This window comes from Hirundo rustica, chromosome 1, assembly GCF_015227805.2.
Source record: "Hirundo rustica isolate bHirRus1 chromosome 1, bHirRus1.pri.v3, whole genome shotgun sequence".
Classification (NCBI taxonomy): domain Eukaryota; kingdom Metazoa; phylum Chordata; class Aves; order Passeriformes; family Hirundinidae; genus Hirundo; species Hirundo rustica.
The window spans coordinates 131,267,702-131,290,634 of NC_053450.1; the positions used below are offsets into that span (position 1 = coordinate 131,267,702).

The 22,933-nt window shown below is 39.6% G+C and overlaps 1 protein-coding gene across 3 annotated transcripts in view; it reads left to right on the forward strand.

The window, feature by feature from the left end:
* SLC25A13 (solute carrier family 25 member 13) overlaps positions 1–22,557 on the forward strand; it is a 102,931-nt gene extending 80,374 nt beyond the window's left edge. For all 3 annotated transcript variants that reach the window (XM_040067720.1, XM_040067712.2, XM_040067702.2), the window contains 5 exons: positions 5,640–5,780; positions 16,265–16,403; positions 20,134–20,292; positions 20,373–20,463; positions 21,342–22,557. In XM_040067720.1, coding sequence (XP_039923654.1) covers positions 5,640–5,780; positions 16,265–16,403; positions 20,134–20,292; positions 20,373–20,463; positions 21,342–21,531 — 720 coding nt within the window. In that variant the 3' untranslated portion in view covers positions 21,532–22,557. The remainder of the gene's footprint in view (positions 1–5,639; positions 5,781–16,264; positions 16,404–20,133; positions 20,293–20,372; positions 20,464–21,341) is intronic.
* The last annotated feature ends 376 nt before the right edge of the window (positions 22,558–22,933 follow it).

A 22,933-nucleotide genomic window follows, 5' to 3' on the forward strand; every position in this document is an offset into this window, starting at 1 on the left:
TCTGAAGGAAAGGTATTTACTAGATGAACTCCCATTGCTAAAGAGCATTATCAGAATGCTGTGTAGTTAGGACCACAGAGGAGAGAACACAAAATAGCATGAGATGGCTTGTCTGGATTTTTGAGGCCTGACTTGATGGAATGAAAAGGTACCGTAGAACCAAGCTTTTGAGAACCCAGCATGCTTTTCTCGTGACATACAATACCACAAAATTAAGGTTGCCACCTTTGAGATCTGTAAGAAAAACGGTGAGTTTGGTCTGCTGTCTGTTACTTGGGAGCTTTTTCTGGTAACAGGAGAGTCCATAGTGAAATCCCCTCTGCAGCATTTTGGCATAATTCATCTGATGCTCTTGGGACCTGCTGCCATACAAACACCAAGACTTTGAGAGGTAGTTCGAAGCACTGCAGTGGCACCCCGTAAATCTGGCCTCTAAGCCTTGTTCTCTTGTAGAGTTGGTATGTGATTTTGTGGTAAATCATTGAACGGTTCTGTGCCTTAGTTGCCCTTTATTATACAGTGAGGATGGTAATTCTTCCATTCTTGAAATCATTGGTACATTTTTAATTTAATTTTTTAATGAGAAAGAGCAATCTTTATTTCGTGTCTGTACTTTAGGAACCTTGACTTTAATTAGGATTAATGGATGCTAGGAAATGCACAGGAAAACAAGCTGTGTCTAGCAACTGACAAGGAGCAAGGGCTTGGGACAGTATGGTATGCACTAGGACTGAATATGATAAAATGAATAAAAATCTTGGAATTTGCATCTGCTTGTCTTCTGTAGATTAAAAAAGCAACCAAGACATTGTAGATAATTTCTTTTGCAGGGGTTGATTTTTGGTAATTGTATAATATATTGCTTATGTATTTTTATGATTGCCATTAATTGCTATAATTGCTATCCCTGGGTGATATTGTTGAAAAACATTAACACTCTAATAGCAGTAGTAGTCCTTTCTTCATCCATGAAACCATAAAAGGGAATGTATGATGAGTTGGATGGGATGCAGAAGAAAGATCTAGGCTGACCCTAAAAGCTGTCCTGAGAGCAGGAAAGGGGCTACAATTTGAAATAGGTAATAAGGCTAATTAGAGGAACAAGAACATTTGATGGTCAGTAGCACTGAAAGGAAAAGAATCTAGTACTTTCTTCTGGAATGGAGAACAGAAAATTTCCTTTTTTAATTGCAAGCTGTATTCTCTTCAGAACATACACCAAAGCTTTCAAATGGAGATGTGAAAGCCCGAGGAGAGTTGTGTCTGGTGTGCTCATTTCTTAGTTAATCTCATAAGGGCACAAAAAGCAGTTATATTAAAAAGAACAGGAATTTCTTCTCTCAGTGTAACGAGGGGGGTGGAAATGTGTTTATTTTCCAGTAAGTTTATTGCAGAGTGATTTGAACACATGAAGAAAAAGAAAACATTTTGACTCCTTAAACTGAAGTATTGTTAAGTGGTTGTTACTATGCCGATTTTTTTTAATTACGGAGTGGAGTTTATTTCTACATGGACAAAAAAACCTCACCAATCTTCAACTATTTCTACTTCTTCCTTCTGTTCAGTAAAGTAGGAAAGTAGCAGGATAGACAGAACTGTATTACTGTGCAAGTCTATACTGCCATCGAGAGGTGTTGGGTGATATCATACCCAGAGCAGAGTTGAAGAACTGCAAAAATGGGAAAAAACCCAGCTTATTTTTAAAAATTCACATGTGCATGGGTGCATAGCTAGCTGACATTGTTGAAGCACATTTAAAGGCATGCTGGTTTCTAGTTATGCATGTATGAATTGTTCTTGGATGACAATGATATTTCCCTTTTATTTTCTTGCTCTAAATCAAGCAAGACCGTAAGTGCTTGTGATTAGGTCAAATGTTAAATTCTTTCAGAATAATATGGGCCTTTTGTGGGCCCTTGGAGATAATTATCTATGCAGTACCTCTGGTTATCTACACCTATAAATAACTCTAAATTGTAGTTTTTACTTTAACCACATGATAATAACTGAAAAGTAATAGATATACTTACACAGTCAGGTCATTTGTTTAAAAAACGATTGGAAGATGTGATAAGGAACTGAGAGTTGAGGATATTCAAGTATGTACCTTCAGTACAGCAAAATTTGTGTTACTGGGAACCGTCTGTATTAAGCAGTTGATGTATTTGATTTTTCTGACACTTAGTGGAAAAATCATTAATCTTGAGCAACCTGAGCTTAAATGGTGTTTATTCGGGACAAAAAGAAAAAAAAAAAAATCAAATTCTTCCGTTTGGGAGCTTATTTCAAAATTTTATAATTAAATACATTTTTGACTGCAAAAACTAGCAAACCAGAAGGCAGTATTCTTCAACTTCTGGCCAAACAAAATGAATGAACAGGGTGATACAATGTGCAGAGGACGTTTTGTCTGTTTTTGGGGTTTTTTTTCCCCCATACCAGTTTATACCAGTACCTTGAAAAGACTGGAAAAAAACGGATTGATGACATTTGTTTCATTGCATTCACTATGCAAAAATTGAGAAAGAAGACAGAAGCCATGCTATTGTGATACAAGCTACTGATTTGGAGATGAGGATATCTGGAGACACAAGTTGTGAATGTTTGAGCAGGGGGAATATGCACACTCTGGTCATACAATTAAACTGTCTGCCTCGAAACCCCTTCTTGTAAAACCAGATTCATTGTACTTCCCTCACAGAAGCTCTGGGAGGAAGTGAATTAATATTTATGAGACGCTTGCATTACTGTGATGATGAATAACACAATAGGAGTTACCAGTACTAGATAAGCAAGAAATCATTTCATTAAAGAGTACAGTAGCCATCTCCGGTTTGCTCCCCCCCCCCATTTTGAGAGCAAGGAGCCGCAGTTCCAGCGCAGATGCTCGAATGACAGAACGATCAACGCTCCCCGCCAGGCGACTGTGCTTGTTACCGCTGGCACTGCCTCTGCACAGGCTGATAAACCAGCCTTCCTCTGCATCACAAGGCAGGCAGGTGGTAGAAACTCTCCTACTGAGACCTCTGTCAGGTATTGTCTGGCTCATCGCTTTCAGTTATTCACCGTTTGATTTTTGGAGAATATCTTTGATCCAATTCAGAGCATGACGCAGGTTGTTCAGGGTGTTCCGGGCTAGTGTCTGAATGTCTGGAAACACTTCACTGGAAATGACCAGTGTCTCTCTTCAAACCTGCTGTGTGGGCAGCAGCATTGATAGTCCTTTTAGTACTGTCCGGTGTGTGCAAGTCTCAGTGTTTTTAAAACTTGAAATGTAGCGAGCTTGGTTGTATGAAGTGGGTAAATAATAGCATCCATGTTTTTAAATAGCAAGCTGAAGCAGAGGAAGTCGTATGTGATTTAGCCAGAGCAGCAAACATCTAATGCTGGAAGTGTCGATACAGCCAGGTTGGACATGCAAAAATAGATTTTTATGTGTGCTAGCACCTGAACTGCTTCCCATCTATTTGTATTGAAATCATTCGCCTTTATTCTCCTTTAAAATCAGGGATATCTTTCTGCTTCCTTTCTTTATAATGGCATTCACTCATAAACATTTTTATAGATTTTTAAATTGTTCCATGCTTTGGCGCATTAATAGTAATAATAATGCGAATTTTGTACTAATACGTAGTTCTGCTGTGATCTTATAAAATTTAATACTGTTTTCCTGTAGTGAAAATTAAAGGACCATTTCTCATGGAGTCATGGCACAATGAACTGCGGGAATGTCATACTGAGGGAATGTAGTTTAATTCTGCTAATAGATCAGTTGATACGAGTTTTTAAGTAATGGAGAGAAAAATAGAGAATGGCTGTTGTATAACAAACTTGCAAATTAACATGATCACCTGCAATTCAGATTTTATAATTTTTAGGAAGAAAATATGTATGTTGGCATGTGGGAATGCCTAATAATTGTAATACCTACACTATTTTTTTTTTTCTTTTTTTAATATAGGAATATACAATTCATCAAAGAACCTTTCCAGGATTCTTTTTATTTGACTTTGCAAGATGAGTAGACAAGGAAAAAAAAAATTGTTTTGAATTACTTATTTAACATGTTTCAGTTTAAGTGCAAAACTTAAATCAGTATATGTACCAAATAATTTATCAGTTTAATTTTTGATGGCAACAAGAATAGGTATATATAAATAGGTATATATAAAACCAGGATTCTGGTTTGGTAAAAGCAGTTAAATTAAATTTTGCCAATTTGAAAGTCAAATCCAGTTGAGTTACACAAGAGTATTCTTTTCCTGGTCAAAATAGGAAACACTTGGGATATTTTGGGGGTTATGTAAAGACTTTAATTTCTGACCACATTGTGTATGCTCACTCCAAGTGGTAGACAAGAGTAGTTCGTGTGATTTGCCATTTCTTCAGCACATTATTTGAACCACATTACTGTGCATATTTTTTATTTTGAATGATAGTTAATCTGAGCTACAATTAATTCTTTTAACACTGGGATAATTTAAAAAATATGTGCACATGGTGTTTACATACTAGACATCACTACCTGCAAGTGCTTTTAAATGCTTATTTTATTTTAGTCATTACCTTCTAGATCAAAATAGTTGTTTTGTTGTAGGGAGGGCGAGGGTTGCCCTTTGCACAGTTCATGTGATTTCAGAACATAGAGAAGAGCACAGCTGTCAAGCCATGGAAGTACATACTTATCAGAAGTTAGAGTTGACATTTCAGTTGAATTTGAGCCAGAAGGAGTTTGAATGAGTATTTTTTTAATACACTTAGGTAACCTTCACGTTACCTTTTTTTCTCATTGCAGATTTTTAGCTCAGGATCTGTCAGTGTAGCAGAAGGGTTATGCCCTCAGTTTCATATGATGAATGAGATGAACTTTACGAGAACCAGAGGGAGTCCAAAATGCTTGCCACCATTGTGTTTTAAAGCAGACTTTCAAAATGGATTGAGTGGTGTCTTCCCAACAAATGGAGACTGACACATTGAAAACATTTAGCGGTTCTTGATTAATTGAATCCTTCAGTCTGTAGACTTTCTTTTCTTTAATACCTGGTACCTAAGTAATGATGTAAAGCTCAGACTCTTGGGTCAGACAGCATTTAATGGCACTGAAACTGGTAGTTCAGAGGGTTATTTTAAAAAGCACAATCAACTTGCAATTCTGTTTATTGGAAACCATGTGTTCTTTTTTATATGAACTCATGTCAAAATTGGAAAAAGTTTCTGCCAGATTTCTACTCTTCAACGATGTGTTTTCACTTTCTATATACTGCACATCACAGCCGCTTTACTAGTTACTAATTTTTTCCTTTTCCTTCATTCCTTGTGTTATAGTGTTCTTGGTTTGTCCGTATTGCATAACTTGGCGTTGTTGAACATGTTCTTGCAAAAAGAATTGAGTTGGTGTCTGTCTGATGTACTGCAGTGTCCTGCAGTGGCTGACCTGCTTCCTCTCTGTTTTTCCTGACGACTCATCTCAAGGGGGAGTAGGTTTCTTACCTTGTGAGGTGCACTAATACTAAAACTCTTGACAACTAATAGCTTAACTGAATGCAGCAAGATTGAAAATGTCTTCTCTTGAATGTAACATGATGAACATTGCAAATAATGTAGCAGGTTAATATATTGATTTCTGCTTTTAATTTCAGGCTGGAGGTTCTCAAGTAATCTTTACCAATCCACTGGAAATTGTCAAGATTCGATTGCAGGTGGCTGGAGAAATTACTACTGGTCCACGAGTTAGTGCCCTCAGTGTATTAAGGGACTTAGGTTTCTTTGGTCTTTACAAGGTATGTTTTTTTAAAAATATTAAAAATAAGCCTCAAATGAACATATAATTTCATTGTTCTCACAAACTTTCATAGGTGGACACAATTTTACTTTTTAAAAGAAAAATTATTATGTGATATTATATCTTGATTTTTCATTTTTGATTAAGGGAAGAAACTGTCTCATGTTATTGAGCATATGGTTTTTGTAAATCTTACTGAGATTGCTTTTCTCACTTCAGCAGGTTTAGGGTTCATTGAGTATTAGTTTGTGATTCCTGGTATCCTGCCTGCTGTAAAAATAAGCTTATTTTCATCTGCTACATGATACAGAGCTTACAGTTTTGGAACTTTGCTTTTGCTCTTCTATGTTTGATTCAGCAACTTTCCCAGATGTCATCATTCATTTGGCGATGGGAATTAATTGCAGTACAATAATAGTGAAGAAATAGAGACAGTGGGAGCACAGCATAAAAATAAACTCCTAAAGCAAGCTTCCCCTTGCTTCTTTAGAAGAATATTTCTGCAAATAATACCACAAAAAGCTGCCTTTGTGAGCATATGCTACGGACTCTACAGTTCTGCTTGCTATATTACTGTCTTCACATAGATACATAAATACATAGAAATAAAGTTAGGTTTAAAGATGGCAGCAGGAATAAAAACATCTTCTGAATGTTGAATCTAATAGGATATAGGCTACAAATAATTTAGAGGATTAACATACTATTATGATGTCTTCTACCTTTAGGTGAAGGAGATTAGATATGGGTGGATATGAAAGGTCATGAAGTATTTTGAGATAGCTAGTACACTCAAGTATTGAAATAAAAGCTGCAATGAATACCATATACTGCAGAGCACCGTGTGATGTTTCTTCAAACTCTGCAGCCTACAACTTGGAGAAAACTTGCATGCTTCTAATTTGTCCCAGGATTTCCAGTGAAGCAGGCAATATTCCTCTGTTACTCATTTACAGCGGTGCAACCATAAATTGAAGATGCTCCAAAAGACACCACATGAGCCGCCCTTCTGCCCAGTATTTAAATCCCATCTGCTTTTTTTAAGCATCCAGTCTTTCTAAATTGTTCTGTTAACATTACAACGAGGGAGTGTCTGTATGTCTTGGCCTGGAGAGAAGTTGCAGGTCTGAATAGGATTTAATGAGGAGTTGTTTTTCCCTTTAAATTGACTTGCTAATTTTTGAGGTGTTTTACTGAAGTTGAGGCTATTGTGTAAACTCCTAGTAAATGGCATTAAGGTGTTGATCAGATTAACATTTGCAACTGAAAACAGGGATTTTGTAAAGAGTCTGCTTCCCTGAGGCTGTGCGGGAATGGGGGTCAGCTACTGACTTTTACTTGGACTAGCAAAAAGAAAACACAAAATGAGAACCAGTGATGAACTAGCTTTTTTTTTTTTTTTTTTTTTTTTTTTTTCCTCCCTCAATACCTGCTCTTGGTGTTTGAGCAGAATTTGCTACAATTTTCCATTTTTAATGACATTAATGTTTTGGGTTGTATCATGAATTATTTCTATCCACTAGAGTAAGTTATTAGTCAGGACTACACATGAACACGAGCTAATTACAGCACTGTGTTGCATTGAAACGGACAATTATTTAATCACAAGACACACAGTTTCAGTGCTTCGTTTATTGAGTCCATTTACCTCCGGAAAAAAAAATTAAAAAAAAAAAGAATTAAAAAAAAAGCCACAGGAGGGTTTGGGTTTGTTTTTGCTCAGCTGTTGTCTCTGTTTCTGTCTCTCTCAACCCCTCCAGCCCACTTCCTGTGTTCACGTCCTTTTGTATTAGGATTCATTGCCTACAAAAACTGATTTGACAAAACTAGAGAATTTAACCTGGCAGTGACAGGCACCCACTGAGCACAGACCATGTCAGAAGGCTTGTGTCCAGTGGCACCCTTAGTCACAGCTAGGTCTGTAATTGGGCAGGTTTGTGCTGTTTTCTACCAAACACTTGGCCCTGCAGCCAAAAGAAAATGGCAATCCTGTCTGCCCCCTTTCCTTTGTGCCACTCAGAGCATTGGTGCAGCCACATAACGACCTGGGACAAGAAGGTCCTTAAAGCCTCCTCCTCCTCCTTAGGGCTTCGTTTGTTTTGAAGCCAGCCCAGCTCACTCTGTCGCTTTTCAGGATGGTTGTACCCAGTTGAAGGGAGGAGAGGCTGTGGCACGGGGAGCCAGTCTGTCCCGGAAAAGTTTAAACTGCCTTGAGGTGCCTGTGGAACAGCAGTGGTGGAGGCAAAAGCAGCCCTCTCCTGAATGCTACTGCTGGAACCGGCAGTGTTTGTGAGGCCAGGCAGATCTTCATAACTCATTGCATCAGTCACCAGCCCCAGTAAATGTTACCCAGAGACATCAATGGTTTTAAATGAATTTCAGTTGAGACTAGATTTGGTAGGTGCGGCCTTCTTTGGTGGCGTTTCTAAATTAATTTAGTGAGTAATGACCAAGTGGAATCAAATAATAATGAATCTAATGAGAACTGAAATAGCTTGATATGTTTGGAATGTTCATACTCTTAATAAGTCAAATTAGCTTTAACTATGAAACAGGAATGAGGATTTTATGACTGTCTCAGCCCTTCTCGTGTTCACTCTAACAACTCTCTCATTTGCATCTGAAGCCTTTGCTTTTGCTTTGTCTTTCGTGTCTCAAGACACAAGACTTGTATCTCAAGCCCTTAATGTACTTATTTTAGAAGATCTAGTTATGACTCCATACATACTGCTGTGGAAGAACAAGAATAGATAGTTATTCTAGAAAATAGTTTTATTTGGGAAACTTGAAGTTTCTTTGTAGGCTTAATGGGCCTTCATGTAAGTATTCCAGCTGTTTAAACATTTGTCAGTCTTAGTCATGACTTAACTGATTGACTTTCTTCTGCAAGTATTGAAAGCAGAATTTTAGACTTTTAATTTCAGGTATTTTAATTTGAAATAAATTGATGTCTTTTTTTGGTTTAAGTTTTATTTACCACATGGCAAGGATTGCAGTGGAAATTCTCCTTTCCTAGTTCAGAGAAAAGTCATCCCTGAAAGCTGTTCTTACACTAGCGATCCATCTGGCATGTTCTGCTTAGTTCCCATGAGTCATTTATGCTGAAATTCAGGTGAAAATCTGTAAGAGTCCCATACAGTAGTCAGCAAGGAAGAATGTATTAATTACAAGTGCAGCCAGAAGATGTGAAGAGTTAGCCTTAGCTTCATGAAGCAAATTCCTTCATGTCTTAACAAGATGTACTGCTTATTACTTGAATTCTTATATTTTGTATTATTTTCTACCTATGAAGAAATTCTTGGGGATTTTAAAATAAAATGCCCACACTCCCCTGATATAGGTAATTTCAGTGCTCCTGTCTTGCATTAACAGAGAAAACCAAGGCACAGACAGATAAATCTTATGTCTCATGTCAACAAATTAACAAAGGAAATGCTATGTAAACCCTTTTTGCATCCAGCTTGTATTGATTATGATCATAATTATCCCCGCATTCTAGTCCAAATGAATATCCTTTGAGGATCACTGAGAAGCTGGATTGCATAGTTTTGGTGCCCCTCTGTATAAGTGAGAATAATATTCTTTTGGGTTATTCATTGGCATGTTAATGTGACACTTTACTGTGTTTCAGACAGAAACAATTCACAGTAGTACTGTGCTGAGATTTCTGCTTTGTGCTTTCTCTACTCGATGTGAGAATAATTTTTGTTGAGAGCCAGTCCTGCAGGTTACCTGGACAACCTGACCAAGTATTTGACCACCTTCATGGTTTAAAAGCAAACATAGAAAAGAAAAAAATCCCAGACCTCTTTTCTTACGCCTAATTGAGCTGGCCATGTCCAAGCTTCTGATCCTTCTACTGTGCACCTCCAAGAGCAGTTTTCTTGCCCTGCACTCTCCTTTACATGAGCAGTAAGGTCTCTCCCTAGCCTGCTCTTGTCAGAGTTGAGCACAGTGAGTTCCTCTTTCATATGCCATGGATTACTCAGCTGGCTTGATGGCCCCGCACTGGACTCACTCCAGCATGAAAACATCTTTCTTGTATGGGAGAGACCAGAACTGGACACAGGGCTCCAGATATGGTCTCAGTAGTGCTGAGAGGACCAGCACTGGGACAGGAATCACCTCCCTTGTGCTCTTGTTCCTATGGCCCAGTGTGTGGCTGGCTGACTTCACTTCAGAGAGGCATTGCTGACCCATACTCAATTTGGGCACAGAATCCTCCAGATTTTTTGTCCAAAGATGCTTTCAGCCTGTCTCTCTATCCTATGCAGGTGTCTCTGAACAGCAGCCTCTCACTATAGCACACTATTTCCCTAATTCAGCATCATCTGCTGAGAGTGCAGCTCATGTTCTACTGGTTTAGCTCTGGGATATGATGACAGACCATCTCAAAAGCCAGGCTTTTAGTCAAGGTGTACAACATCCATTGCTGTCCTCTTATCCACAGGTCTGGCAAACTGGTTGGTCAGCTGTGATTTGTAAATCTGAATTGGTTGTTCCCAGTATCTCTTTCTTCATATGCTTGGAATTGGCTTCCAGGGACATTTGCTCCATAAATCTCCCAGGAACAGAGGTGTGCCCAGATGTCTTGTAGTTTCCCAGATCTTCCTTCTTATTCTTCAAGATGGGTGTGATGTTTGTTCTAGTTACCAGAACCTCCTTGTCTGACTTGACCTTTTCAAGGTAATAACAACCTCACCATGTCGTCAGGCAGCTGCTGTATCAGTGCCACTGGAGGTATCTGTTCTGTCTCAGGATTGTGCACGTACAGATGGCTCCATTTGCTCTATCTGCCCATAATGTAGAGTTTTCTGGTAAGCTTGTGGAGCTGAGAGGCCTGGGGGCAGATTTTACTAGTAAAAAGTTAAGAAAAAAGTAATTTCTCTGTTTTTTCCATGTGCTTTGTCACTAGGTTTCCTGCCCCCATTGTGCAACAGCTTCACAATTTATTTAGTTGCCCTTTTGCTGCTGATGTGCTTACAGAAACCTTTTTTACTCCCTCTTCACATGCATTACTAGTTTGATTACCAGATGATCCTTGGCTTTTCTGCCTCAATCGCTGCACACCCAAGCAGTGGTTCTGTATGTCCTGGGGAGCCCAAACTCAACTCTGCTTCCCTTTCATTTTCTGCATTTGAGCTCAATCCTGAGTTCACCTGTGCTGGTCATCTGACTTGGTTGCTCAACCTTCTGCACAGGGAATAAACCTTCCTAATGCTTTGAGGAGACTGTCCTTGGTGGACTTTTTTAACTTTAAAAGTTTTTATTTGGGAGGAAATTCTTATCAGAGCACATAGAGGTCTGGGTCATATAATTGGTATCCCCTTCTCTTCCTTCCTCACCAAAGAACTAAAGAACTGTAGGTCGGGGATCATAATAAGTGCAACAATTTACAGTCAGTGCTTCCTCCTAGACTCCTGTGCCTTCACTGGGTGGTCAGATATTACCCATTCTGTAATGATAGGCAGCTTAGAAATAAAATGCATGTTAATTCCAGCAATAAAAGTATTTAACACACACAGCTTGTTAAGCTGACTGTTGGGTTGAACCCCTGTAGTTCTTTACAGCTAGAAAGCAAACATTTTTTTCTGTCTTTGTCTAAAATTCTGAACTACTTGTGTAAATAAGTACTTTAAAACATTGTACTTCTCAAAATCCAGATGCTGCTTTGGGGAGGCACATGACAGCATTTTTGCAAAGGGAATTTATTTCCTCTATTTGTGTTCTTTGTCCCAGTAATAGTTAGTGTGAAAGCACCAGGGTATGGAAGCTTGTGACTAGTAAATTCTTTAGCTACAGATGCTCTATAGATGACAGCTATTCTTAAAAATATAGAGACAATATATCACAGTCAGGGAAAATATCACTTAAACTAATGCAAAATGTCATTTGTGTTGGCAGAAATGGGAAGGGATATTTTTCTGGTTTTCAATATTTTTAATAGATTTTATTGAATTTCTAGTCACACTGAAGTAATTATCCAAGATTAGATAATACATTTTTCTGTCTTCTGCCTGTCTTACACCTTAATATGAATAAAGTCCCGTTAAAGTCAGTTTAATTAAATTCTGGTGGTTTTGAAAGACATCTTTAAAGTGTCCGTGTAAATAAACACTGTGAGTATACCTACTTATTTCATACATCACAGAAACTCATATCCATATAATATCTGCCATAAAATGTTTAATAAAACGTTACTCCTCTTATACATAATCACTCTGAATAGTGCTTTACAGCATAACAGACAATACCACTCCGTAATTTTGCACAACAAAGTTATTCTGTATCCCAAGAAGACAGTAAAAATAATAGAGTGGCAAATGATTCTCCAAGGAAAGGGATACATTGGTTGTGGTAATGCTTATTTTTATAATTACTACGAGGCATTTAGCTCAAATTTGTGCTTTGGCTGATATTGCCAACACCATTTTCATTTCCAAAACTAGTCAGAAAAGCTTCCAAAAGTCTCCTTTTCCCCCTCCTTTCCCTTCCCCCCAAATGCTTCATAAACAAGCTTCTGGTGTGTTGACCTGGAAAGTGTAATCTCAAGTGACAGGATGTGTACCAAGCTCTCACCTGGTTCCTTTGATAACAGCTGAACTATTTCATGTCATGAAGCTGAGGGTTTACAGCAGGATGATAAACATATGAAAGACAGTAGTAAAACTTTTGAGTTACATTTTGCTTCCACCGTGCCTATTTGTGACTGTTCTCATATGTGAGAACCTGCTTTTCAGAAATTTCCTTTGAAATTAACAAAAATAAAATGCCGTTCCAACTAAAACAGCTGTATTTTTTTTCTTATTTTTTCAATTCAAACTGAATTTAAATTGCTGGTAGAGCATTTGAAATCGGCATTTTATTCCTCTAACGTGATGTTTCAGTTTCATATTTTGGTTTGTATAAATAAAAACCTATAGTAGCTTTTAAGGCAATGTCATTTTAGAGGGGGGGGGCGGGGAAACAAAAGCAGCCCTTGAAAGCAAATACCAGTAATATTTGACTGACTGTTACAAAACCTGTTAGGTGCTGTTAGGGCTTCGATTCCAAAGGGTTAAGTCTGTAGTAAAACCCAAGAAGAATGCAAAATGATCAAGAAATGACATGCTGCCTATTGTTTGTAGCTATAGGATCAAAATAACAATTATACATGCCAAATAAATTCTAAACCTGTAAAAGAGAAAAAGAGGGGGTGGCTGTAAGTACAGGTGCCAGAAGCATTAAATAACTCTCGCAGACAAGGTGCACCACTGTTGTCTTGAATGCTGCTAGGTTCCCCCAGTCTGGCATTTTTCCCCCTGCACTAGACAATGTGCATTCACTGCAGGAGACTAGGCTAAGCCTGCGTCTCCCAGACCTGCCGGCTCCTTCTGCCCAACCCGACACAGAGGTGCCTTTGTCAGTATAATTACCCTCCCCTTGTAGTAGAAATAGTTTGTTTAGAGCCTTATTTGCAGGTAGAGCTGGTATAAGCAGGAATTAGCATGCTAAAGAACCTGCCCCAGCACTGACTTGGGTTTATTTATCCAAATCTTTGACAAGCAGGTTTTTTTTTGTTTTGTTTTGTTTTGTTTTGTTTTCCCTCCGTTGGTTTTTTCAGTGAGATACTATCCAAGATTAAGAGCTTTAAGGTTATTAAAGAGATTGAAGATGGGAGCCTACTGGCTGTTGTGCGAGGAAGGCGCATGTCCTGGTGCGTAGGATCTCCCAACAATTTCATGCCTGGCAGGTCTGCACCTTGGCTGCCAGAATAAACTCGGGCGGATGCTCCTTAGTGCTTGCCGGGGATTCATTAAAACTCCCTTTGGCTTTCAGCACGTTGTCCACATCAAAAAGGTGCGAGAAGTAAAATAAATGTTTCTTTTGCTTTTCAAGATACTGTGGCCAATCTCCCTAAGCCTTCCTAATTGGCCTGGGCTGGTTGCGGGTGATTAACTTGACGTTAAATGAGGCCTGCTTTTAAGCGTGCTTTCCCAGACTTTAAACGGAACGATGGGGGGAAACTTTAGACTGTTGCAATGCTGGACCAGAGCCAAGCTTGGTTATTATTAAAGTGGATCCAAGTTTTGATCCGGGTTTTGTTTACACTGAGCCAGCTAAATTGATGGACATCCCTCCCTCTCTGCATACCTGAATGTATATTATTAGTGATATTAACGATATGGCGCTTCTGCCCCGTGAAAAAGAGCCTTTTAATGAAAGGAGAGGAATATTAGCGGCTCAGGTTGAACGGGGAGTTGCTTGCATTTGGACTTTATTGATTTCTGTAAGTTATTTTAACTATATCAGGATATTTCAGGGTATGCGAAAAATGCAGAGGAAGAAATGTGTGCAGTGTTTAATGACAACATTGCAAAGAAAATAAAAGTAATGTGCCCTGAGGGCAAAGGCAGTGAAGAGATTTGCTCTGAGGAAAAGCATGTTCTAAAAATAAATCTTTGAAGAAACCGTGTCAATCTGTGAATGTTTCAGGAGTGAGTTTCATAATTATTCCGTGAAGTAAATACAGTGCAGACATTTGATCCTTAAAATGTTGGGTTTTTTCATGCAGAAGTTGGTAAAACCCTAGTCTTGTCTATTTGAAGATTAAAGGTAAATTGTTAAACAGGCTTCCGTTGTGCATGAGAGTCCAGAATCTTTGTCTCTGTTGAATACGAAATATTCACCTTCTCTGTGTCCTCAAGGTAGAGCATAAGGGGCAGAGCAGCACCAGCACTCGTGCTTTTTGAGTTCCTTTATGGCATTTTGCTTAGTGTCTCTAGAAAGGCATAACAAGAACCAGTGATGGGCAGAGTAAATCAGACATCCAACTGGGTGAGAAGCCAGAGGGTCTGAACAGCAGAAGTCATTAACCTCCAAAGGGAGTCTCAGGGGAAGTGGTCAGTACTCAGTATGAAAATATCAAGAAATAAGCTGAGAAAGTGTGGTGGGAAGCACTGAGACCTGGAGCAAAAACTATTGTGCTCCCTGTGTTCGGAGCCTGTGACACAGAGAAAAGCCTGACTACAAGATCTAATGGCTTTTTTAGATAAATCTTTATTTTCTCAGAGGCATACTCTGACTGCAAAGCGCACTTATTAGAGTCTCCTGAGAAGTACCTTGCAGGTCCTGGTTATCTCTTCACACATCCTGCTGCCTTCCTCTGCCTTGCCCTGTGGAAAGGCAACTTTATGGTTTTTATGACACCTTGCAGCTCTCTTGTCTTTGATAACCGGCATCCAACTTGGATAAGTGCTATATTTTAACTGGTGTTATAGTACAAGCTATGCTTACATACAGATGTGTCCAGGCATATCATTAGATTTAATTAAATTATGTGGATATTAACACGTCCCCTGTGAAATGTTTGGTACTGAGCCATGTGCTGGTAGTCTGTGAACAAGAGAAGTACAGTAACAAGGGCACCCCCCGAGGGTTTGTGGATGAACCTCAAGCAGTTTCACCAGGTCTCCACCCTTGCTTCAAAGAGAAGAGGCTTAGACTTATCCATGAACCATTTCTTTCTCAAGCTTGAAAGATTTTACCCATTTTCCCAAGCCATCTCTTGTTTGTACTTTCCTTCTGGTCTTGGGCATGGCAGGCTCTGGTGTCCTCTGGATCTCCATTCTGAGGAAAAGCAGACTGCAAATTCCTTTTGCTGTTGGAGCATGGATACTATTTGATATTTTATTTTGATTGACCTTCCCTAGCGGCCTTTTTGCTTCTCCCACTGCTTAAAAAACATTTGATTGATTGCCACTACCCCAAAAAATTTCTTTCCTGTTTGTTTCCCTCCTAGATTTGAAACCAGCTGTATTGCTGGTAGCTTCATTGGCTGATTGTGCTACTTCCAAAAATTGATAGCAAGGCAAATTTAACAGTACAAGATGGAAGTTATTGAAACAAACTGTATCCCAGATAACTTTAAAATTCACAAGTAAATCGTGCTGTTACTGTTCTGCAAAAGACTTGCTGTTATGCCCCTAGTCCCTCAATATATGTTGCATTATCAATTGTAGTGCCTGTATAGAGGTATGGACTGTTTATGGGCACTGTTACCCCTGGAGTATTGGGTGAGAGTGAGAGGTGACAGACCTATCCTGTAGCTCTGTTTCAAGCTTAATATCTTCTTAAACTCCTCTTACAGGTTCATGGCTACAAGGTCAACTATTTAAAGTCCTCCAAAGGTATTTTCAGAGTTTACACAAACACATGTTTTTTTCTCCATTACCAGCACATAACTACAGTACCTCAGAGTGAGGGAGAACCAGTAGACAAGATATATATGTTGACAAAAAATACTGAACCAAGAAACAACACAGACACTCCTCAGCAGGATGAAATACATTAATCTCTCAAAATTTTGAGGGAGATACTGCTTTTTCTATAAGCCCTTTGCAGCAAAAATGAAAAAAATACAGCGTTGCTCTGTTCTCTGATAGTCATGGTCCATCATGGTAAATCTGCTCCTTCTCAAAACTTGTTCTCTTTTTCAAACAGGGTGCTAAGGCATGTTTTTTGCGTGACATCCCCTTCTCTGCCATTTACTTCCCCTGTTATGCTCATTTGAAAGCTTCATTTACAAATGAAGATGGGAGGGTTAGCCCTGGAAATCTACTCTTGGCTGGATCAATAGCTGGTAAGTGCCCGGATTTCTTTCTTCATGGCTCTATGCTGCTCTGTCAGAAAATAGTTATGGCAGTGACAATGATAACAAAAAATGCTCAAAAGGACTATGTGCAATAATATTGTATTTTGCAGCCTTATGCAGAAACAACAAAGATAGTATGCTGTAGAGTGAGTTGAAGATAGTATAAGTTCCTGGTATAATAATAATATTCAGGAAGCAAAAGAAATGGAAAAGAAAGTTTTTTTGTTAATGTTCTTTTATCATTTATCATCATTCCTTGTGAAATTATTGTTCGAGTTTTGGCTGTGTCTCACTGGCAGGTAATGTTTTGTTGAAATTATTTATAAACAAAACCATGGCATTCATAAAATCCTTTATGATCAAATGAAATTTGAATTTTGGTATTTATGGTCCAGAAGCCACACTAGAAGTACAGCTCTCCAAACACTATGATATAACAGGTGACAAAAATATGACAGTATTTGCTACTCTCAGTATCCCATTGAAGGTATTTGGCTTCTGGAGGATTTTACCTTTATCATTTTTTGAAATATTAAACAAAGCAGAAGGTCTTGAAAACATTGCTGCAGTGCCACAGGTTGCTAATTCCTCACATACCCAGATATGACAGAGGTGCAGAGTGTGATTCTGAGCACTTGGTTCTTTTAGTCTGCTGCATAGCAGACAGAAGAGCCCAAACATGCTTATCTTCTCACAGATGAATTAAGCCTGAGTGTGCCAGAGCCTAAGGGAAAGACAGAGGCTCTGTAAGCTTCAGCTTGTCCTTGCCTCTGCTGCATGGCTGGTCCCTCCACAGCACCTAGCTTCTACCCCGAAAGGGGACCACCACTTGGTCTGCTGGAGGGGCAGACTGCGAGTCCTGCTCCTGCAGTGTCCATTTGTTTCCCCCCTATGAGAGAAATAGCCTTGCAAATTTGTGCGACAGGACCTTTAAGGGAGTGTGTAGCGAGCAGGAGGGCTCAAATAGCAGCTATTTCCACCATGCTTAGCGAGGGCTGCTTGGTCTCTCCAAGCTGCAGCCGAGTTCCTCCTCCAGCATGGACCCTGGCAGACTGCTGGTGGCCTGCCAGGTGAGTAGAATTATGGAATGGAGTGAGTCCAGTACAGAAAGGTGGTTTAGCAATATTTTCTTATTTGATTTTAAGCTTTCTTCTCCCTGAGAAAACTTCTTGGTCAAAATTATATGCAGGGCTGTGTCTCTCTGAGAGCAAGGCCCTTTTATAGCCAGTATCTGGTCTTAGAGAACAGCCAAGATCAGTTGGTTTGTTGTGTTGAAGCATATTCATCTCTATTCAGTAGCTCATAGTCTAAAGCGATTGAGCTGGCATTAGCAAAGCCAGCTGTGTTCCAATGACTGCTGCTAAAAACCCCCTTGTCCTTTCCCCTCCCCCACCCCATTCCAAAAGCCAGGTTCCAAACCCTCCAACAGGAGCTTTTACAGCCAGCTTATTTCTTACCCATTTTAATGGAACAAAACAATTTTTGAACTTTAGATCATATTTACAGACTTGAAACATAAGATGGCATTTTTAAGCCAAGTAATTTCTTAGATTTTCCTATTTTTCTCTTTCTAGCCATTGTCAGGTGATTGCAGACTGAGATAACCATCCCTTTGAAGTTCAGGCACAGAAGCAGTCTTTATTGTTGCTGATATGGCTCACCAATCTAGCTATAAAGTGAATTTTATCCAGTGCTTCCTGTGAATCCCATCCTAGGTTAACTCTCATGAGCAAATTACAGTGTTAGAGATACAACACTCATCATACTGTTTACAAAAACAAGTTTGTTTTATTGGGTGCCCGTAAAGCTTGATGAGGGTGCATGTGTCCACTGTTTTGTCAAAAGAAAGTCAAGGGAAAAAACAAAACACCTACCACTTCTGAAAAGCTGGCTTCAGTCTCTGGGCTGATGTCTCTTCTCTGGCCAGGCATCTCACCTAGTCATCAGACTTCAGATGTGTGCATGAGCTCTGGCTGCACGTGGGAAACTCCCCCTTTGCACACGCAGCCCATGGTGCTGGGATATTCAGGCTAGCCATACTCAGATGTGCACCCGTGTCCTTTGCCAGTGGGTGTTGCTTGTACTGCTTACATTATCGTCCTTTCCTTTGCGGTTGGGGTCACAGGCAACACGTGTCATCTAGCTTGATCTGCTTCTGGTTTTCAGATGTCTCAACCTGTTGTGCCGTAGCATATTCTGAGATGATTCTAATATCTATCATCTGCAGGATCTCTCCTTAATTTGCTCTATTTGCTTATTGCCTCCATGAAGTTCCTTCTCCTCCCCTAGCTCTTTTTTATTCTTGTCAGCTCCTGCTGGGCTATTTGTCACATACTGATCGTAAGCTTCTCTTGGCAGCAATCTGTTACTTTGATTTGTCTGTAAATGCTTTTGTCCAGTACACATAGTTCCTAAAGAAAGGATTTTAAGTATCTCAAGTGCAAAATATCCTCAATAACATGGAGTGAGTGATAAGGAGATGGAAGGCAACGTGTAGTAAGAATTGTTTCTAAGTTCGTACTTTGGTTTTCTTGAAAACACTGGTTGGCTTTTGAAGGACAAAAGTCAGGCTTTAAATTGAAGACTCAAGCAATACCCTGGTGTGGTTAAGCCTAAACTAAGAGGAGTTTCAGTGTTAATGGAGTTCAAAAACCTTGACCAGGTCCTAGTGCTTGCCTGCCAGACAGCCCATGTTTGCACTGAGTGCACGCTCAGTATGTGAGTTACTTTGAGGAGACGAGAGTAGGAGGAAAACTTTTGGTGATATGCACTGATTTGATCTCTTGGAGCAGTCAGCAGGAAGGGTGCTCTGGAGCTTGAGGCCAGACCATGTTGGTTTGGACAAAAATTGTTACAGAATTATTAAGCTGGAAAAAAAAAAAAGGAAAGGAGATTTATGCATCTACATCTAACCAAATTGGTTTGGAACAGATACAGAATGGAAAAGTAATAAAACCATAAGAGACAGTGTCTTCTGGGTACAGTCTTGGTGCTTTTCTTTGCCGCTTTTTTTTTGCCATTTTTTTCCTCAATTCTGAACATGCCCCAAGTTTGGATAGGAATGATTTTCGAAATTCCACCCATTGGTAATATGGTATTTTTTACTTTCAGTTTATCTGCCAGAGTAAATTTAAATCTTCCTCCACATATTCTGCTGAGGATGTCAGCTGTGGCTTTGCAGCTGAGCAGTCTGCCATTCCTAATGAGAAGAATGACCCTTTTTGTAAGCCTTAGCTCTCAAGTGATGCTGAGCATGCATGTCATTATCTGGTTCTCGGTGACATTGCTGCGTGAGGGCTGTTTGTGTGTCTGTGTTTGTGTCTGTGTACAGCCTGTTCTAGCACTGTGTACACCAGGATGCCAGGAACCACAGACAGGAATGAAAAGGAAAGGGAAATATCAACCTTCCCCCCGAAAGCTTTGTGCTTATTAACTAGGCAAGTTTCTGATCAGCACTGGAAACTCCAATCTGTGCCTCCCAGCTTGGCAGGAAGCACATGGTATGGTTGTTTCTCTGGGAGAAGCTCTCTCTGGGTTAAGCCACGTCCACAACAGCAGCCTCTTGTTGCTTGTTCTCCTTCCCAGGTTCTGCCTAAATCAAATACGGCTGGATTCTCCTGATGTAAGGAGGGAAGACCTGCTTCCTTCTAGATAAACGAGGTGTGTAGTATATGTGCCAAGCCAGTGGTATCCACCTGATGACTTTTGTGTTGTGCAGGTATGCCTGCAGCCTCTCTGGTCACCCCTGCAGATGTGATCAAAACAAGGCTACAGGTGGCAGCCCGAGCAGGACAGACCACCTACAGCGGTGTTGTGGACTGTTTTGCCAAGATCCTGCGGGAAGAAGGTCCGAAGGCTCTCTGGAAAGGAGCAGGAGGTGTGTAAAAGAGCTTTGATTGCCAAGTGATTTCTAATTGTGACATTTGTCACTTAGGAACTCTCTTCTTTTCTTTCAAGCTCGCGTATTTCGATCTTCTCCTCAGTTTGGTGTAACTCTGGTGACTTACGAGCTCCTGCAGAGATGGTTTTATGTCGACTTCGGAGGAGTGTAAGTATGTGATGTCTGAATATACCAGGGATCCTGAAGTTACCCTTGGTTCTGTTGGGTCTTGGTCCTCGTCAGAACATCAGAGCCAGGGGCTTGCTAGGACATGTTGTAAAGGCTTTGTAAATATTATTTCAACCACACTTTACTGGTGGAGGTTGGGAAGATATTCCAGTACCTGTTTCATAGCAAGATATTACCACATTTTATCTCACAGTTTCAAGCAGGGGACCTATGTTAGTGTAAACAGAGACAGTGGGAGGCTAAATAATGGCTGGGGATGTAAATGCAGGAAAAATGTGATGCCTGCCAGTTAGGATACAGTCTGCATTAGTCCTCATTATTTAGTAGAGGAACTGTGTCCCTGATTAGACAGGGCATCTGACAACCAACAAAGTATACAGTTGTCATCAAGGTCAAAATCAGTTTGTTGGAGCTTTAGCTGTGCCTCCTGCCTTTGTTGACAATACAGGTGGATGTCCATGTAGCTGCTTAATTTGATCCCAGAGCAGCTGCAGACTCTATGGATCTTTGGGGACAGCAGTTTGAAAGCCACCACAAAAATTACTTAAACTCTGCTATGTTCCCGGATTGGTTGTCTGCTGTAGCAAAGACTTATGAGCCCCTGCTACCTCACACTAGTTTTGAGTAATACACTGCAAATTTTATCTGGATTTGACCGTACTCAATCAACATGAAGGCTCCTAACTGTTCTGGAAGGTTTTAAAATGGGGTATTTCTCCTTACATTGTAGCATTTAATTCAGTTATTTACAGGGAAGTACACTCAGGTGTCTCATTAAATTTACTTTATGGAGAAGATCTTTGTGAATACTGATTTTTTTTGATGGAAGTTAATTTATTATTTTTATTATTTTGCAGAAAACCAGCTGGATCAGAGACAGTTCCTAAATCTAGGATCACGCTCCCTGCTCCTAACCCTGATCATGTTGGTGGTTATAAATTGGCAGTTGCCACTTTTGCAGGGATTGAAAACAAGTTTGGACTTTACCTACCTCGATTTAAGCCATCGCCACCTACCTCAAAGGCTGCTGCAGCAGTAGGACCCTAAGTTTATTGCTGTAGGGTTTTTGTTATTAGTTGGGAAAGAGCCACTTTTCTAATTGGTTAATACTTTGTTCCTTTAGCTTCTCATCATATAAAAGATTAGCTTCATTTGAGTTTTAAGGTAATTTTGATCTTAAATGGAATCATTTGTCTTTGTGCTTCCGTAACCAGATCACTGTGAAATTCTTACCAGTTGTTTTAAGTTTGGGACCATGAATGTATTTGTCCACATCTGACATGTGCTTGTGTTGGGAAGACACTAATTTTAGGTTCCATGTATTGGGGAGGGCTGGGTGAGAGCTGTGAACCAGATCATTTTACAGGCAATGCTCAGTCGCAGATTACCAGGGCAGATGTCAAACATCGTCACTCAAATGGAAAACTCAGTGGATATCACGGTGCTCAAAGCAGAATGATTTGGACTGTGCATGTAAATTGGTTTTAAACTTGGTGCGTGTCTGTAGAGGTCAGCAAATATATACTCGGTACCTAAGTATGCCAGTACAGCTTCAACTTTTGAAATCTGTACACGCACAAGTTGTGTTTCTGGATTGTATTATGGAGCTTTTATGTGGAACATGTTTTTGTAATGGAAACCACATTTATAAATGTTTAGCCGTTGTATTATGTTACTGGTATCAAAATGCTCAAAAGAAAGTGTTATTGTCCATAGTCTTTGCACTTTATGGCAGAACTTCTGGCATTCTACTACACATACAAGGAAATTTCATAACTAGGTGCCTATCTTGGGTTGCTGGTGTTTGGAATTCAGTTTGTATATGCACTTCTATAGTAAAACGCTGCTTGTTTAAATAACTGCAATAGAAAATTCATGCACTGTATCAATGGTACCTGCCTTAACTGCTGGCTTGTAATTGGCAAATAGGTGGTTTCAGATTCTTATTTACTTCATTGAGTCAAAAGAGATTAAAATAATCTAAAATAAAAGATTTTACTTAATTTTTGGTGCCTTGCACAGTGTTTAGAAAATTCTGTATTTATGAAGATAGAAATAAATATCTCAAATAGATGCACACATGGTATTCTGTAATGGAAATAGTGCAGCACATCAAATGTCTTGTTCAACTTTGGTGACAGAGTCAGCTTAAGATGAAGCTAGTATTTGCACTTGTAGGCTATAAAAACACCCGCAGCTTGAGAACAAATTACTACAATTCCCCTGCCTGGAAAAGACATCTGTTGGTGGAGGTGTCACTGAGGAAAAAAGAGAAACTTTTTCCTCAGTCAGAAGCCATGACTGAAGCTTTGATATTTTGATCTTTCCTTTTGGGGAGAGGTTAGTGGTTATGAACAGCCTGATCACCTAGTCACTTGAAAGTCCTGTTGGGTGTCTTCTATGATGCCTCTTAAGATGAGGAATTTGGCCTTGCTTGTCTCCTTGGAGT